The sequence below is a fragment of the Macaca thibetana genome, chromosome X, assembly GCF_024542745.1.
Source record: "Macaca thibetana thibetana isolate TM-01 chromosome X, ASM2454274v1, whole genome shotgun sequence".
Taxonomy (NCBI): Eukaryota; Metazoa; Chordata; class Mammalia; order Primates; family Cercopithecidae; genus Macaca; species Macaca thibetana.
In genome coordinates, this window is record NC_065598.1 from 51,658,244 (window position 1) to 51,676,637 (window position 18,394).

At 51.8% G+C, this 18,394-nt stretch overlaps 1 protein-coding gene and 1 non-coding gene across 2 annotated transcripts in view; both read right to left on the reverse strand.

Annotated features, from left to right (window-relative positions):
• Nucleotides 1–4,323: 4,323 nt before the first annotated feature.
• LOC126946501 (melanoma-associated antigen D4-like) overlaps nt 4,324–18,394 on the reverse strand; it is a 526,225-nt gene continuing 512,154 nt past the window's right edge. The window contains 14 exon segments of the mRNA XM_050776892.1: nt 4,324–4,535; nt 4,731–5,161; nt 5,483–5,597; nt 6,543–6,605; nt 6,998–7,040; nt 7,126–7,205; nt 7,830–7,921; nt 8,309–8,388; nt 8,584–8,647; nt 8,751–8,954; nt 9,366–9,473; nt 9,476–10,204; nt 10,459–10,699; nt 11,620–11,671. Of these exon segments, the coding sequence (XP_050632849.1) occupies nt 4,526–4,535; nt 4,731–5,161; nt 5,483–5,597; nt 6,543–6,605; nt 6,998–7,040; nt 7,126–7,205; nt 7,830–7,921; nt 8,309–8,388; nt 8,584–8,647; nt 8,751–8,954; nt 9,366–9,473; nt 9,476–10,204; nt 10,459–10,668 (2,229 nt within the window). The 5' untranslated portion in view covers nt 10,669–10,699; nt 11,620–11,671 and the 3' untranslated portion in view covers nt 4,324–4,525.
• On the reverse strand, nt 5,843–5,970 carry LOC126947040 (small nucleolar RNA SNORA11). The gene has a single exon (XR_007722891.1). It is a non-coding gene; the product is annotated as a small nucleolar RNA SNORA11 (small nucleolar RNA).

The following is an 18,394-nucleotide window of genomic DNA, read 5'->3' on the forward strand; positions in this document are numbered from 1 at the left end:
AGCTTTCACTCTTTCGGCATCTAGTACAGTGTTCACAGTGAGTATTTTATATAGGACTTTTGTAACGCTGAGGTTGTTTCCTTCTGTTCCAAGGAGTTTGAGTGTTTTTGTCACGAAGGGAGCTGACTTTTGTCAGATGCTTTTAGTGCATCAATTGAGCCGATCATGTGGTTTTGTCCTTCATTTTGTTGATACCGTACACTAAATTAGTTGATTTTCATTGATCGAAACTTCCTTGCATTCCACGAATAAATCCCACGTGGTCATGGGCCTTTCATGTGCTGTTGAACTCGGTGTGCTAGGCTTTTGTTGAATATGTATGCATAAACATTCTTTTGGGAAGTGTGTGTGGGTGTGTGTGTGTGTGTGTGTCCGTATGTTTCTGGTCCTAATTCTTCTTTAAATGTTTAGTAGAATTCTCCACTGAAGCCATCTAGTCCTGGGGTTTTCTATGTTGGGAGGTTGATGAATACTGGTTAAGTCTCCTTATGAGTTGTCGAGATCTGCTGAGATTTTTTACTTCTTCAGGAGTCAGTCTTGGCAGCGTGTATGTTTCTCAGAATTTATCTATTTCTTCTAGAGTATCAAATTTGTTGGGGTAGAGTTGTTCCTGGTCTTCTCTTTATAATCTTTTTTGTTTCTGTAGTATCAATTGTAATGCCCCTCCGTCGTTCTGAGTTTAGTTATTTGACCCTTCTGTTTTCCTCTTAATCTGCTTAACCTATGTTGACCTTTTCAGAGACACCAGCTCTTAGTTTCACTGTTTTTTTTTTCCCTATTATTTGTCTATTCTCCATTTCCTTTATTTGTGCTCTAATCTTTATTACTTCCTTCCTTCTGCTAACTTTGGGTTTACGTTGTTCTTCCTTTTCTAGTTCTCGAAACATAAAGACAGGCTGTTGATTTGAGGTCTGTCTTCTTTTTCACTGTAAGCATTTACCACAATAAACTTCCCTCTTAACACTATGCTTTCCCTGCATCTCCTTAGTTGTGGTATGTGGTGTTTTCATTTTCATGTGTCTCAAGATGCTTTCTAATTTCCTTGTGGTCTGTTCTTTGACCCATTGGTTATTGAAGAGAGTGTTGTAATTTCCACCTATTTGTGACATTTTCAATTCTCCTTCTGGTATTGCTTTCTAGTTTCATTCCATTGTGGTCAGAAAAGATAATCGGTATGATTTCGAACCTCTGAAGTTTGTGAAGATCCTAAATGTCAACACAAAAGCTAAAGCATAAGACCTCTGGAAGAGAATTCAGGATAAAGCCTTGAAAAACTTGCTGTAGGCGAAGGACTCTTCTAGCTATGACACAGAAAGCAATAGCCACGCAAAAACACGTTAAGTGAATTTCATCAAATTTAGAAATCTGGCTTTTCATCATTAGAGAAATGAAAAAGCAAACCATTCATTGTGGCAATGTTTGCAATATATACTACCCGACAATGGAAAAGTTTGCACGCAAAAAAAGCACTCTTATAATTCAGTATTAAGATGACAAATCATAATCAATGTGCCAACCATGTGAATGGTTCTTCACATGCCACACCAAACGATATGCAACTGGTCAAGAGAAGAGGCTGGGCCAAGGTCACTAGTGGAGGCAGCGGCAAAGCTGGGTCAGAGATCTCAGGCAAGTCACCTCCCTTCTCTGAGTCTGTTTCGTCAAATGCACAGTAGTAGCTCAGACGATCTTTGAGGGTGTCATGAGGTAGTGGGCAAAACGCCCTTGGCCCAGGGCCTGATGACGACGAAAACAAAGAGGAGCAGCAGGGTGGATGCCCAGGAAGGAAAACACCCAACCTGATGTCTCAGGAGGCTGGGAGGGCAGTGGCAGGCCTCAGAAACCTAGGGTGGAACCTGTCGTTCAGGGAAGCCGTGAGGGGTGGCGATCATGCGCAATGAAGGGAGATGGGGAGCGGTATGTGCACATGGGCGGGAGGGGGTGGGTGTCAGGAGAGAGTGCCCAGCAGGTGGGTTTATCACCCCCAGGACACTGCGAGCCCCTGGATGGCAGGAGCGGCCCACAGCAGGGCCCAGTGCACGCACCCCGACCTCAGAGGGTCCCAGGTTCAAGTCTGTGCTCTGCCACTTCCTGGCTGTGTGACTTGGGGAGAGCGTCTTCCCTCTCGGAGCCTCAGTTGGCTGAGACCATGAAATGGCCTTACTGCCCCCACCTCTCGGGCTTGCCCGAGAAATGGAAACATAGGTCCAGACAAGAAATTGTACATGAATATTCAGAACAACTTTATGCATGATATCAATAACTGGAAATGAGCGAATGCACCAATGCTCGTCTATCGCCAGGCGTGGGACAGGAGCGATCAGAAGAAGCAGGCCTGGCTGGGAGAAGGTTGTGAGTGCTGTCCACTGCCACAGCAGGGCCTCAGAAAACACTTGCTGACATGGACTGTGGGCCTTTGCGGTGTGGGGTCTACAGAAGGTCCCAGGCTGGGGGCAGGAGGGAAGCCTGCCTGGGTCTCCTGTTTGCCATGTGAGTGAGGTGGTGGCCATCTCCAGGGTGGCCGGTCTGACCCTCCTGCAGGACGCGCAGTCCAGTCCACCACCATTTCCCACCAAGGTGCTCCTGCCTCCCTGCTCTCCTCCTCTCTTCCCAGGTGCCCTCAGCGCTGCCCCTACAGGGTAGGGGGAGTGGGTCCCTGGTGAGGCCCCACCGCTGCAAGGTGACGTGAAAGGGGGAGTGTCCAGCAAGCCTGGAGGCCTGAGGAGGCCGTGACCTGGCCAGCACCCTGCCTCTGAGGGCTGCTTCTTGTTCCTTTCCGGTGGAGCTTTCGTATCTCAAGTGCCTTCCACACACAGTGCTCAAACTCACTCCTGTGGCTTATGGTGACGACCCCCACCCTGATCCAAGGACAGGCATGTGCCCGCTATGTGCACAAGGGTGTCTGGGGAGGTCCTGGACAAATAGCATTAAATTTATGATGCCAGGGGTGGTGTCCCAGGCATCCCTAATCTCTTCCACAGCCCAGACCACAGACCAGGAGACATAAAGGGAAGGGGACTCCATTGTGTGTGTGTGTGTGTGTGTGTGTGTGTGTGTGTGTGTGTTCCAGTAAAGCTTTGGGACTGGATTTCTGTCAGAGTCCCAGAATGTCAGTGTTGCCAAGCATGGACCCAAGCACCAGAGAAGCAGAAATCACAGCGACAGCCAATATGGAGACCCACCCAAAGCCTTTCTGACGGACAGCTTCTGGGGTGTGCAACCAATGCAGTCCAACGCTCACCAGGGCTCCCTATGTGGCTCCATGCTCTGCTGTTGCTGTTTTGAAATCCTTCATAGTTTTTGACAAGGAGACTCATGTTTTCATTTTCCACTGGGCCTCCCAAATTAGGCAGCCCGGTCTGGGTCAGGATCTGGCCATGGTGGAGATGGCAGCCCCTCCTGGGGAAACAGAAGCTGGGGCTGGGTGGGGAGTGGGAGGCAGGGAGCCTTCCACTGCTATGTTTTCCCTCCTTATCTAGGGCTCTGTCCTCCCAAGCCCTGGACACTACCGGGGAACTCCAGAAAGCCCTGGACACTGTCCCTGCCTGCCACTGAGCCCTTCCCAGGAGACCAAACTGTCTCTGCCCTCACTGTCTTGTACCTGAAGCATGTGCAGCCCTACCTCAGACCCCTCCAGACGTCACCCAGCCCTTGAACACACCAGGATCTAGGTAGGCCTGGTGGTGTCCTCACTGGGAGAGCCCTGCTGCTGGGGGAGAAGGGCTGTGAAGCCCCAAACAGGCCGGCAAGGGGCTGTGTACGTGTGCACCGTGCGTTGTTTTTATTACATCCTGCTCCCTCAGCAATCACGGCCCCTCCTTCTACCCACTGGAGGGCTGCGAACATCACTGCGGGGCCCACCTCATTGTCTGTCAGACTCGGTACCGAGGACGGGGTCCTGAACTGTGTGGATGATGAGCCAAGGGTTCCAGAACATCGTCTCCAAGGAGGGGGTGTGGGAGGTGGATCCTGGTGAGAGCCTTGGACCCTGTCCCTCGGCGGGAGGGGCAGTGGCACCAAGCTGCAGTCTTCCACCCAACCCCCGCTCTGGCTGCCCCCCTTGCCATGTCCCTGGGGCTGCTGAGCAAGGAAGGCTTCTAGAAAATCACATAACCGTGAGCACTGGGGCCTCTCCAAACTCCTGGTCGCACACTCAAGTGTAACCAACCTCTGCACCTCCCAGCATCCCACCTGTCCCTGTGGGTCTTTTTGGCAGAGGTGGGGCCCACCTATCCCAGAGAGCCTGAAGAAGTTTCCTTGCTACAAGCCCAAGCACGGCCAGGTATAGCACCGGGTGTGCAGGTAAAGGAAGAAACGTCCAAATTAATTTTGCAACTTTAATGTAACACTGATACCCAAAACATGAAAGCGCAAGGAAAAGCACAAAATGAAAGCAGGAAGAGCAAAGAGAGCTTCATCTTGCATGCCACCTCTGACTGACAGGAAGAAGCTGCCTAGGGTGCTGTGTCGAGAAGGAATCTGAGAGGAGGCACTCTGGCTCGGCCAGTAAGATCGCTGCAGTTCGTCAACGGTGCCTGTAAAAGCACAAGAAACCAAAGTGACAACATCCATGGACACATGCGAACCAGGGAGGGATATACGTAACAAAATAAGTGTCCGTCCATGCTGTTGCCGTTGCCCGCAACGCCCCCATCCCGGCCCTCCCTCTGACATCTCACCCCCCTCCGCAGCCCTCCTGCAGAGTCTCATTTCTCTGCTGAAACTCTTACTGGATCCAGGAGAAGAAGCTGGCGCCAGCTCTGGCGGCATTTCTGGTCCGGATGGTGGAGCTGGTGCTAGGGCCATCTAGGACGCTGGTGCTGGCCCCTCCATTGGTGCCACTGCTGACACCAGCTCTCCACGTGGCCCTCCTGTTGGCACGGTTGCTATTCAGAATGTACTGATGGTATCTGGCCCAGAAAGCAAAGGGGATCCTGGCCCAGGCGTCGCCAAAATCTCCGTCCTCATCCCAGGTCAGGAGCTCGACTTGTATGTCATCCCAGCTCCACCGTCCAATCAGAGCTTCGTCCCCGATATTCATCTGGGCCCTCATCTGGGCCCTGGCATGTTCCTCGGCCATATCCACATCCATTGTCTTGAAAGCATCATCCACAGCCTCCAAGAAATGAGCCTTCCATTCCCGGGGGTCTCGGTTCTGATTCTGTGGAGGAAAAGGGCAAGCATAGACACAGAGCTACCCCACAGTGGCTGAGCACCCACGGCCCGCCTCACCCCATCCCGTGTGCTTTGCGCAATGACGGCAAAATCAGGACCACAGGGATCAGGGGCTCCTACTATCCTGTGCCAGACCTGGGATTTTACCCCATCTGTGACCTTGCGTAGGGTGTTCAGGTGCCTCTGTGAGTGTTCGGTACCCTCACTGGAATATGGGGTAATGGGAAGGAGGCCTCGACCAAGAAACAAGCAAGGTATGGAGAGCACCACCCCCGGTGCCGGGCACCCGACAGAGGCTCTCCCTTACCTGGGCGATGAATCTCAGGACCCTCATCTTGCTGGTCTCATGGCGGGCTCGCAGGCCCCAGAGGAATTCATACTCAGGTGGGTTGCTGTTAGGGATCTTCTTGTATTCCAGGTACCTTGGCATGAGAGGAAAGTGAACTTTGCTTCTAGCCAAGCAGACCTGTTGCTGAACGGATGGGTTCCAGGGGGCCCCTCCTCAACCCGATGCTGCAGCTCAGCTCCTGGAAGAGGACTGCCCTGCCCCTCCAGCCCTTCACTCATTCCCAAACCCACTCCCAGGACTTCTGCCTGCAAAAGTGAGGCCTTCAAAGCCTTTTGCCATTGGTCCTCCCTGGAAGCCATGCGGAGGTGCAGGGGGGCCACATGTAGGGCATTTGTCTGTAGGGAGGCCACAAGTTTGTGCCCCTCATCACCATGGCCCCAGCTTCCTGTTGGGTGTGTTGTAAACAGAGGAGCCATTCTTCAGGCCGCCTGCTCTGAGCACACCCCACCTTGAGGGTCTTGGCCACACCCCGGCGGAGCCCTGGAGAGGCCCACCAGAGGAAACGACTGGAAAGGAAGAAACAGTCAGCCAGGAGAAGCGTGCTCCAGGCATCCTCCTCAAGTCCTGACCCTTTGTTGGTGTGCACGCGCGCCTGTGCGTTGGCAAGTCCTCCAGGGACGGGGAGAGGGTGGGCCCTGGCCTGAAAATCAGGAGAGTCGGGCTGAGGCCCTTACCAGCTGGGAGCCACGCTCAGAGGCGTCCCCTCTCTGAGCTCCAGGTTCCTTAGGTGTAAACCAGGGGGAACTCTCGTGTCAGTCTACAGGGCAGGTGCTCAAGGAGATGGTGGCCGTTATCACACCCCACACCCGTGTTCTCAGGTGACGTGCCCTCCCTTTTCCCAAGACCCCCCTGACCTTCGGCTCCCCACACGCTCGCATACCCCCACTGCCACTCACTCCCAGGCCAGAGGCACCCATCCCTCCAGTTGAAGATGTGGGATAGGGAACTGCTTTCTCAGCCAGACCAGCACACAAGGGATGCTCGAGTGAGAGTCGCAGTTAGCTCAGGTGATACTTACTTCTGCTTCACAAAGTCATCTGTGATGAGCTTCCTCAGATCGCCGAGGAATGGGTGCCTCACCCTGAGGGCAAGGAAAGGAATCCATGAGCAGAGGCGGTGGCAAGGGCCCTCCCTAGCATGACTATGACTTCCCAGCCCACGGGGAGTCGCCGTGGAGGCCTGGGCATGGAGCAGAGGCCAGAGGACTGTTGGTCAGGGATGCCCCGGGTAGGGATTTGATGGAGCTCCTGACTCTGACTGTCTCTCTTAGATGTCATCTGGGGCCACAGAGCAGAGAGGGGACCGAGCAGCGTCCGGCACTGCTTCCCCGTCCGCCCCGGTGAGACCCTTTGCTCTCTACCGAGCCCAGGGCGCCCCACACCCTTGCGCCAGACCACCAGGCTATTGCAATCCCCGGGACCTCTTTGGCCAGAGGATAGCACCGAGGGGAGGAGCTGGAGAGGCCAATCATACCCAGGGCGCAGTCCCATCTTGCGTAGTGCCTCCCAGAGGACAGCTGCGAGGGGAGAGGAGGTACGAGAGTTTGGCACCCAGAAGATGAGACTATGGGCAGCCCCCCAGTTGCAGGTCCAGCCACTCACCCTCGCTGGCACGGTTGCCATTCATGAAGATGACGCCCAGAATCACCAAGAGGAGACTCAGCCTGGGAGTGTCCTTGGTTCTAAAGGTGTAGAAAGAGAAATCCTGTGTAGCAGCTATTTGCCTGAGAGACACCACCAGGCTCTCCCAACTAGCCTCTCTCAGGTTTCCCAGCTTGAGGGGAACTCTTCCCAGGACAGGCACAGTTCACTAGCTGCTGGCAGACCATTCGCACCTCCGCCTGAGACTTAATCACCTCCTCTATAACATGGGTACTAACACTTCCCTGACAGGGTTCCGCAGAGGACAGGGTGAGGCAGGGAGCCGAAGCTCTGCAAATGGCAAACGTGTGTCCAGAGATGGCTCCAGACCTTTCCTGCTCCTTCCACATCGGGACCTACACTGAAGAGGAAGCTCTCCCGTAGGCCAGCTCTGCCGGGTCCAGGCCAGGCAGGCAGGAGGAAGAGGCAAGCCACTTTCCTCCGAAGCTTTGGGGGTAAAGCCCGGCAGCAGCTTGGGGAGACCTGACGGCAGCAAGGCCTCACCCCAGGCTATCATTCCTTTCATCCAGCAGTCACCAGGCAGCCCTCACCGTGTGTGGGAGCCGTGCACCGCACTCAAGCCCCGTCTTCCTGCTTCACTGAAGGGGTGTGGGCAGGGAAGGGACACCACCGAGGAAGGCCACAACCCGCTTTCCCTTTCTTACTTTCCAAGGAGGCGAGCTGAGGAGTCCCGTGTGCAGACAAGAATATACAGGTGTTCTTCCTTGTCGATCTCCTTCAGGTGGATCCCAAACTTCTACATGGGGGAGAAAACAGAGTGTGAGATCCAAACCCCATGCTGGGCAACCTGCCGGCAGACAGTGATTCCCTGTTAGAACTGCTCCTCAGCAAGGAATCCAAACTCGCGAGCGAGGGCGGAAGAAGACAGCACACGGAGGACCTTCGCTGTGGGAGCTGACGCTGGCAGAGGCCATGAGACCCACCTCGCAAGATGGCGAGACACTCAGAGAGCATGAGAGAGAGAAGCCAAGGGCAGGAAGCACGAGTCAAACCGCCGGTGCAGTGGAAGCTCAGAGTCGGAGAGGTTAGAGATGGCTCCAGAGACTGGGCCTTGAGGGGCTGCAGGGTCGCCCCACCCTATGCCTGCTCTTCCTCCACAGAGCTACTCCCATCCCGCACCCACCTTTTCCAGGGTGTACGTTGCTCGTTCAATGATCTCAGGGAAATGTTCATCATATTCTCTGATGACATCCTTCAGCATGTCTGCAGGAGGGGGAAGAGTTGGAGAAAGCACCTGGGCTGAGCAGGGGTCATAGAGCTGTAGCCCCTTGGTCAACCCTGCCGAGAGGTGGTGCAGCCAGGAGCCCGTCCTGTGGCGACGGAGGGGACCAGCCGCAGCACCCAAGCAAAGGGATGCCCACAGACTAGGGGATGGCGAAGGGGGCACAGGCTGCCTACCTGCACGCTTGATGGGGATCTTCTTGTAGTCTTTAATCATCAGGTATTTTACCAACTTATTTGCCTGGAGAAGGAGGAACACGCGGGGAGGTCAAGGCATGGGTGAGGGCAGAGACATGGCCCACAAGGGAGGAGAGGAGGGAGATGGGGGAGGGTGGGCTTCTTACCCTCTCTTGCAGAAGCGTCACGTTGCGGGGCGGCAGGCACAGTACGTGCCTTGAGGGTATCTGGGACCTCGGGGCCACCGGGCGCCGAGGGGCCAACTGAGCGCGCACCGTCAATGAGGGCTGTGATGCTCTCCAGGTGGGTGGGACCGCAGGAGGCTCTCTCTCCTCCTCGCTGCTCTCATACTCATCATCCAGGTGCTTGGACTGTATCATTGGAGACAGGAGAGACCCAGGGCTACCAGGCTCCCCGTGCCAAAGCGCCCCGCACGCACCTCACCCGTAGCAGGCTCTTGGAAATGAGAGCAGTACCAGCAGCGGCTGGCATGTGCTGCATGCTTACTAAGTGCCAGGCACTGAGCCAGCCTCTTCTCCCACCAGTCCTGAGGGTAGGGACTACGTGGAGTGAAAACATGCTCAGCAAACTTGTGTTGGAGAAACATGGACTAGCTGAGAGGAGAGGAGGGGAGGAGAGGGGAGGTGAGGAGAGAAGGAGAGGAAAGAGGAGAAGAGAGGAAGAAGGGGGAGAGGAGAGGGAGGAGAGGAGCAGGAAAGGGAGGAGAAGGAAAGGACAGGAGCAAGGGGGTGTGGAGGTGGCAGGGGGCAGGGGGATCTCACCTTCTTGGTCCTCTTGCCTCCCATCCTGGCCCAGGGCTCAGCACTGTGCTGAGCAGTGGCAGCAGCTGCGCCCTCCGGCTCAGGGATGCTCGTGGCCATCTTGGCCTTTTCTTGGCAGCAGCTGCTGCCACAACGTTCTGAGGCTCCACCCACCGAGTCTTGGCCAGCGCCTTCCCTGACTTGGTGGTCTTGGGCCGGGTGGCTGCCACCTCTCTGCCAGGTCCAGTCTGGGGCACACCGGAGGCAGCACTGGAGCCCTCCGTGGCAGCCTCTTGGGCTGGGGCAGGTCTCTTGGGGCGTGGGAAGGCCATGCCACTGACCCCCGCCGGCTGAGTGAAATCAAAGACATCATTCTGACCCAGGAAGGCTGTGCTGGGCCGGGTGGTGTCCACCTCCCTGGCACACGGAGCCTGAGAGAAAGCACAGGCGCTACTAGGGCCCTCGGTAGCAGCCTCCTGGGCCGGGGAGCCTGTCTGGGACTTTGTGGAGGTTACTGGGGCCCCGGGGGCAGCCATCTCACTGGTGACTAACATCTGGGAGGTCTGCGGAGAAGCAAGGGGTGGCTCAGGGGTGGGCCCCTGAGCCTCGGCGGCGTAGGTCGTGGGCTGGGTATCCTCTCCTGAGACCTGCGGCGTGGCCACCCGGTGGCTAGCGACCACCTGAGTGAAGGCGGTACGGGCAGCGGCGGCAGCGGCCCGAGCCGCACGGTTGGAGGCGGCGGCGCGGGCTACATTGGCAGCACGGGCGGCGGTCTCATTGGCAAGTGTGTCCGGATCCAGTTGCAATGCCTCCACCAGGGTCTGGGCCAGCACAGGGTTTTCCAGTTCCCAGGGCTCATTCTGCAAGGCCAGAGAGAGGGGTTGGGGAAGGCAGGTCACTCGACGACACACTTGTGTTAGCTTGCCTGTGCTGGCCAGCCTCTTCCCAGCAGTCAGCCCTGAACATCCCAAGACCTTCCCAAATCCTCTTCTTCCGAGCAGGGGAGGAAAGATTTGGGGAAGCTGGGCAGTCCTTTCCCACACAACCCTCCTTGCTCCCCCCTCCTCCCTCCCCCATTCACAAGGGAAAGGCCCAGGCCAGCAGGTGGCCTCACCGATAAGATGCGAAGGCCGGGACCCAAGCTTCCGAAGGCTCTGAGGATATGGATGTCAAAGCTGGTGAGGGTGCCGTAGCCACCAAACGCACCGAATTCTTCATAGTCGTTGCCTTCAACCATCTCTTCCTCCCGGACTTCGTCGCTACCCTCATCCATGTCTTCAACACTGTAGCTTTCCGATTGCACGCTGAAGCTTCCCTCAGCCATGCTGCGGGTCCCAGGGAGATGAGAGCTCAGCCTGAGAGGGAGAGTGAAGCAGCTGCAGGGGGAGGGGGCGGGATCCAATGGGAGGCGGGATCTCCCGGGAGGTGAGGGGCGACAATCATCAGGTTACTAGGCAATATTAGGCAGTAGGGGGCAGGGGGGGAGGTGGGGGGAAGACGGTTTGGCTTTCTGATGGGGTAGACCTGGTCAGGGACAGAGCCCAAGGAAAGGGACAGAGGAGGTCGCAGGAGGCGCCGCACCGAAAGCGGAGTTTAGGATGGGCAGACTCGCCATCCCAGCGGCTAGATTTGAAGAGGGGCTGTTCTGGAGGGCTGGGGTCCGAAGAGTCCCGAAGGGGATGCATTGGGGAAGAGAGAAACAAAGGGTTTGGATTTAAGGGCCAGAGAAGGGGACCGGGATGACGGGGGAGCAGATGGGAGAGCTCAGACAACGGGGACAGCGGCAAGCGGCAAGCTCTGCCAAACAGAATCCCAGGGACCTTTTGGCTAGGTCCGGGCGGGGGGCCTAGGTGGGGCTCAGACTAGAGCACTAGAGGCGGATGGAGTGGGGGCCTCAGACCTAGGTGAGGCTCCAATCGGAGCGCTGGAGATCTCAAACGCGAGGACTGGGCACTCCAGGAAGGGGGCAAGCGGTCAGCTCGGTTCGAGTAATCTAGGAGTGATTGGGGTGGGGGTGGGGCCTCCGCTCCAAGGGAGCTCAGCTCGCAGCACAGGGGTCCGCTAAAGGGGTGAGGATCCTGGGCTCCGGTTTCAGTAGGGCTCAGATCGGGGCGCCTGGGTCTGACGGTGATGGGGGCTCCTATCTAGACCTTGGGTCTAATGGGGTTCCGGTTCTGAGTGCTTGGGCTTTGTTCAGATCCGGAGGCGGAGGGAGGGCGCAGCGTGTCGGGTTCCACTCGCCCTCTCCGGGTCCTGTCTGGGGCTGGATCCTTACCTTCTCTGGGGCTCCAATGGCGTCCGTCCTCAGCACCAGGAACCCCGCAGCCGCGCCCTCGCCTACTGCTGCCAGCACAGCAGCCCGGACCACCCCGCCCCTTTTCTCCGTGCACCCCCCGCGGCTGGGTAGCCTGCGCATGCGCGGACCCCTCCAGCCCGCCCGCTTTCCCAACAAAAGCCCTTTCCTCCAGGTCTCCAGTGCGCATGCGATTCCGCGGGTGGGTGGGCGGTGGGGTCGAAGGTAGGGTGGGGGCGCTCTTCCCGCCAGACCCGCTTCACCTCTCCTCCTCCTCCTCCTACTGCGGGCGCGCACACTCATACCCTGCAGTGCAGCTCGACCCACCCAATCATCTCTTCTCAATCCCCCCACTTTTGCACAACGCTTCTCTGTCCTGCCCTGCCCTTTCACCCAAACTCCTCCAGCCTGGTCTGGGATACACTATGCCCCGTTTCCCCGGCACGACGCCTTAGGTCACAATTAGCGAGGTCTCACAATTAATAAGCTGGGTCTCTAAACTGCAACAAGTGGAAATCCTCAACCTGCGGGGCTACGAAACGGACATGGCCAGAGGATGGCACTTCGCTTTGTGTGCTTCTCCACTAGCCAACTCTCTGGCCCCCACACGTCCTGGGAACATCTGCTTCCTCAGCTACCCTTTATGCAGCTTGTATGTCACAGAGGGATCTGTGCTGGGGCTTTTCTTCCTCTCACAACAGTGCTGGGAGGTGGATGTCAGCACCCCCATTTGACAGATCAGGAAGCTCAGGCACAGACACATTGCATGAACTAGACCACAGACCCAGGAAACAGAAAATGCAAAATTTGGGCCTGGATCTTCCGGACTCCAAAGCCCACCTCCTGCTCCTGCTGGCCTGGGGACTGAGGCACCTCCGTTTGAGTGACAGACCTCTCCCACCCCAACATCTGTCCCAAAGAAGCAAGGTTTGTGCTGTAGAAGGCCTAAGCTCATGCTCTGCATTCAGGACACAGGGAGACAGAGCCCCACCTCCTCCCCTCCCCGCCCCCCGCCTCTGCGGCTCTACGTGGGTCCATCCAGGTATGAGAATTGCTCCACCGGGTCCACTCTCTGCTTAGATTGTCAGGCCTCTTCCTTATCAGTGATACAATCACGCTGCCGCTGAGACCCTCCTGGTATCCGTCAGGACAATCGGACACCTGTGTGTCTGACTAATTACTCCACAATCTACAAGCCCAGTTCAAACTTCACTTTTGAGGTCCAAGTGCATAGTACATTCACCCTCCTATGTGACATCTCCGCTCGGATGTCTTTTGAGGCAGAAAATGCTGTGGTCTCATCTGCAGTCGAACCTGGACTGTTTGTAAAATTTGTAGCAGATTTTTATATTTGTTTTTATGTCAGCCTCACCAGAACCCCTGTGTATGAATGGAAGGTATTGCTAGGACCGCAGCTTTTACTCTCCGCTGACTGGTATCCATTCTGCCTGTCTCTGTGGCTTTCTCCAGCTGTTGTATATCAATCTCTCCTGTCATCTGCCTGTGTCTCTTTAGCCCTTCCCCTGTAACATGTCCTCTGCGGGAGAGAAACACACCCTACAAACAAAAGCCTTCAGAAAGTGCTACGTGCTAATCACTCCAAAAATCTACAACCCCAGTCTGAACTTCACTTTTGAGGTCCAAGTACATACATTCACCCACCCACATGGCATCTCCACTTGGATGTCTCAAGGGCTCTTCATGGTTCACCTGTCCAAAACTGGTCACTTGGTATACTCACTCCTCCCATACGCTCACACATCCCCCCGCCCCACCCATCTTCACAATCTCAGTAAATGGCACCATTATCCACACAACCACTCACTCCAGAAACTGGGAGTCATCGATCACCACTCCCCCCTTTCTCATACACTGCATCCAGACAGGCTAGCTCTGAAGGGTCTCCAGAGCTGCCTCTCTGTGCAGCTGTCTCCTCTCCATTACTCCCGGCAAATTCTGGTCCTATGGACCTCTTGAGCTCTCAACTCTGTCTCCTTCACTCAGACTGTCCGCCAGGCTCTGTCCTGTTCAGCTCCCCTGTGCTGCAGCCTGCAAACTCTATCTGGGCAACAAGTTGGTGGAATTGGGTGATCAGAGTGCTCACCTGGTCAGGTTCCCTTTCTCTCCGCGATCACTGTCCCATATGCAGGTGGTGCCATAACGTCAAGCCTTATAATTTTTTTGATTTGTACGTATTTAGGCGAGACGGTAAATCCGGTTCCTGTTAATCCATCATGGCTGGAAATACAAGTATTTCACTGAGCCCTGTGCTTTCAAGATGCATCCATGTTGCCACGCATAATCTAAAGTACATCCAAGGGGCTATGCACAGAGAATCCATGGGACGCATTCCTGACATTTTACCTATCTGCTCTCCCAGAGATATATCCTTTCCCCTAAGTAACTAGAAAATCCGATAAAAACATAAGAAACATTTAGATGTCCAAAGAAATGAATGACAGCACACTTCTCATTAGCAATGTGCAAGTCAGAAGTCATGTGGCACACCATCTTTAAAATCGTGAAATAGAAATAAATGTCAACTCTTAAGTCTGTACTCAGTGAATACCTTTTTAAATGAAGTTAAAATAGGTGTTTAGACATACAGAAGTTGAAAGAATTGATCATCAATAGACTTGCACTGTAACATTTTTAAAAACTTTTATGTTTGGGGGTACATGTGAAGGCTTGTTACATAGATAAACATGTGTCACGGGGGTTTGTTGCACACATGACTACATCACCTGGGTATTGAACTCAGTATCCAATAGTTATCTCTTTTCTGCTCCTCTGCGTCATCCCACCCTCCCCCTTAAGTAGACTCCAGTGTCTGTTGTTTTCCTTCTTTGTGTTCATAAGTTCTTATCATTTAGCTCCCAATTATAAGTGAGAACATGTGAGATTTGCTTTTCTGTTCCTGCGTTACTTTGCTGAGCTTATAGCCTCTAACTCCATGCATGTTCCCACGAAAGACATGGCCTTGTTCTTTTTTATGGCTCCATAATATTCCATGGTGTATATGCACCACATTTTCCTTATCCAGTCTGTCATTGATAGGCATTTGGGTTGATTCCATGTTTTTGCTATTGTGAACAGTGCTGCAGTGAATAGTCCGGGTGCATGTGTCTTTATGGTAGAATGCTTTATATTCCTCTGGCTATATACCCAGTAATAGGATTGCTGGGTCAAATGGTAGTTCTGCTTTTAGCTCTTTGAGGAATTGCGATACTGCTTTCCACAATGGTTGGACTAATGTACGCTCCCGCCAACAGTGTGTGTGGGTTTCTTTTTCTCGGCAATCTCGCCAGCATCTGCTCTTTTCTGTTTTTAGTAATAGCCATTCTGACTGTTGTGAGATGGTATCTCGTTGTGGTTTTGATTTGCATTTCTCTAGTGATCAGCGATATTGAGCTGTTTTTCATATACTTCTTGGCTACATGTATGTCTTCTTTTGAGAAGGGTCTGTTCATGTCATTTGCCCCCTTATTAACGGGGTTGTTTGTTTTTCTCTTGTACATTTGTTTAGGCTTTTTATAGATGCTGGATATTAGACCTCTGTCAGATGAATAGTGCTGCAAAAATTTTCTCCCACTTTGGAGGTTGTCTGTTTGCTCTGTTGATAGTTTCTTTTGCCGTGCAGAAGCTCTAAGTTTAATTAGATCCCATTTGTCAATTTTTACTTTTGTTGTGATTGCTTTTGGTGCCTTTGTCGTGAGATCTTTGCCCGCTCCTATGTCCAGGGTGGTATTGCCTAGGTTCTCTCCCAGGGTTTTTATGGTTTTGGGTTCTACATTAAAGCCTTTAATCCACCTCATGTGGATTTTTGTATATAGCGTAAGGGAGGGGTCCAGCTTCAATCCTCTGCGTATGGCTAGCCAGCACCATTGATGGAATATGGAGTCCTTTTCCCACCTCTTGTTTTTGTCAGCTTTGTCAGAAAAACAGAAAAGCTTGTTGTAGATGTGCGACATTATTTATGGCCTCTCTATTCTGTTCCATTGGTCTATGTGCCTGTTTTTGTACCAGTACCAGTACCATGCTGTTCTGATGACTGTAGCTTTGCAGTACAGTTCCTTTTGCTTACGATTACCTTGGCTATCCGAGCTCCTTTTCTGGTTCCATATACATTTTAAAATAATTGTTTCTAGCTCTGTGAAGAATGTCCTTGGTAGTTTGATGGGAATAGCATTGAATCTATAAATTGCTTTAGGCAGTGTAGCCACTTTAATGACATTTGTTCTGCCTTTCCATGAGCATGGGATGTTTTTCCATATGTTCTTGCCTGCTCTGATTTCTTTGAGCAGTGTTTTGTAATTTTCGTTGTGGAGATCTTTCACCTCCCTGGTTAGCTGTATTCCTCGGTGTTTTATTTTTGTGTGTGTGGCAATTGGGGATGGAATTGCCTTTCTGATTTGGCTCTCAGTTTGGTTGTTGGTGGTGTATAGGAATGCTAGTGATCTTTGTACATTGACTTTGTATCCTACAACTTCACTCGAATTGTTTATCAGCTGAAGGAGCTTTTGGGCCGAGACTATGGGGTTTTCTAGATATAGAATCATGTCATCTGCAAACAGAGGTGGTTTGACTTCCTTTCTTCCTATTTGGATGCACTTTATTTATTTCTCTTGCCTGGTCGCCCTGACCAGGTGTTCCAATACTATGTTGAGTAAGAGTGATGAGACAGGGCAACCTTGTCTTGTGCCGGTTTACAAGGAGAATGCGTCCAGGTTTTGCCCATTCAGTATGACACTGGCCGTGGGATTGTCACAGATGGATTTTTATTATTTTGACGTATGTTCCTTCAATATCTGGTTTATTGAGAGTTTTTACCATGAAGAGATGTTAACTTTTATCAAAAGCCTTTTCTGCATCTATTGAGATCATCATAGGTTTTTCATCTTCAGATCTGTTTATATGATGAATCACATTTATTGATTTTCATATGTTGAACCAAACTTGCATCCCGGGGATGGAGCCTACTTGATCGTGGTGGATTAGCTTTTTGATGTGCTGCTAGGTTCGGATTGCCAGTGTTTTGTTGAGGATTTTCGCATCGATGTTCATCAAGGATATTGGCCTGAAGTTTTCTTTGTGTGTGTGTGTGTGTGTGTGTGTGTGTGTATGTCCGTCAGATTTTGGTATCAAAACGATGCTGGCCTTATAGAATGAGCTGGGGAGAAGTCCCTCCTCCACAGTTTTTTTGGAATAGTTTCTGGCACCACCTCTTCTTTGTACATCTGGTAGAATTAGCTGTGAATTCCTCAGGTCCTGTTGTTGTTGTCGTTGTTGTTGTTGGTGGTGGTAGGCTATTTATTACTGAATCAATTTTGGAGCTCATTATTGGTGTGCTCAGGGAACCAATTTCTTCCTGGCTCCGTCTTGGGCATGTGTATGTATCCTGGAATTTATTGATTCCTTATAGGTTTTCTAGTTCGTGTTCATATATAGATGTGTCCATAATAGTCTCTGGGGTTTTTTGATATTTCTCTGGGGTTAGTGATAATGCCCACTCTGTCATTTCTGAGTGTGTTTATTAGGATCTTCCCTCTTTTTTTTTTTAATTGATCTAGCTAGTGGTCTATCAGTCTTATTTTTTCCTTCAAATAACCAACACCTGGTTTCATTGATCTTTTGTGTGGTTTTTGCAACTTAATTTCATTCAGTTAAGTTCCGATTTTGGTTATTTCTTGTTTTCTGCTAGCTTGGTGGTTGACTTGCTCTTGTTTTTCTAGTTCCTCTAGGTATGATGTTAGATGATTAATTTGAGATCTTTCTAACTTTTTGACGTGGGCATTTTGCACTAAAAACTTTCCTCTTAACACTGCTTTAGCTGTGTCCCAGAGATTCTGGTATGTGGTAGCTTTGTTTTCATTAATTTCAAAGAATTTATTGAGTTCTGCCTTGATTTCATTGTTTACCCCAAAGTCACTCAGGAGCAGGTTGTTTAATATCCTTGTTATTGTGTGGTTTTCAATGATCTTCTTAGTATTGATTTCTGTTTTTATTGTATTGTGGTCTGAGAGGGTGGTTGGTAATTTTTTGGTTTTTTTTTTTTTTTCTATTTTGCTGAAAATTGATTTATGGACAATTGTGTGGTCAGTTTTACAGTATGTTTCATGTGCAGATGAGAAGAATGTACATACTGTTGTTTTGGGGCGTAGAGTCCTGTAGAATAGTCTGTTCAGTCTATTTGGTCAAGTATCGAGTTCAGATCCCGGATAACTTTGTTAGTTTTCTACCTGATGATCTGTCGAATACTGTCTGTCAGTGGGGTCTTGAAGTTTCCCACTATTATTTTGTGGTTGCCTAAGTCCCTCTGTCAGTCTCTAAGAACTTGTTTTTTGAATCTGAGTGATCCTGTTGTTGGGTGTCAGTGCTCCTATTGTTGGGTGTGTATATATTTAGGGTAGCTAAGTCTTCTTGTTGAATTGAATCCTTTACCCTTATGTAATGCCCTCTTTGGGGAAATTACAACTTTCTTCATCTTTTTGGTTTAGGCAAAGATTTTCAAAATGAGACACCCAAAACACAAACTATAAAGGAAAAAATATTAATACATTTGATTCCACCATAAAAGAGAAATCCACAGTCTGTGATAAAATATTTAGAATTCATATATCTATATCCAACGCAGGACACTTCTAGACTCTAAAGAAGTCTTATAACTCAATTATAAGAAAGCAAAGACTCAACCATAAATACGGACAAAAGACTCCAACAGACTACCTCACCAAAGAAGATACAGATGGCTAATAAC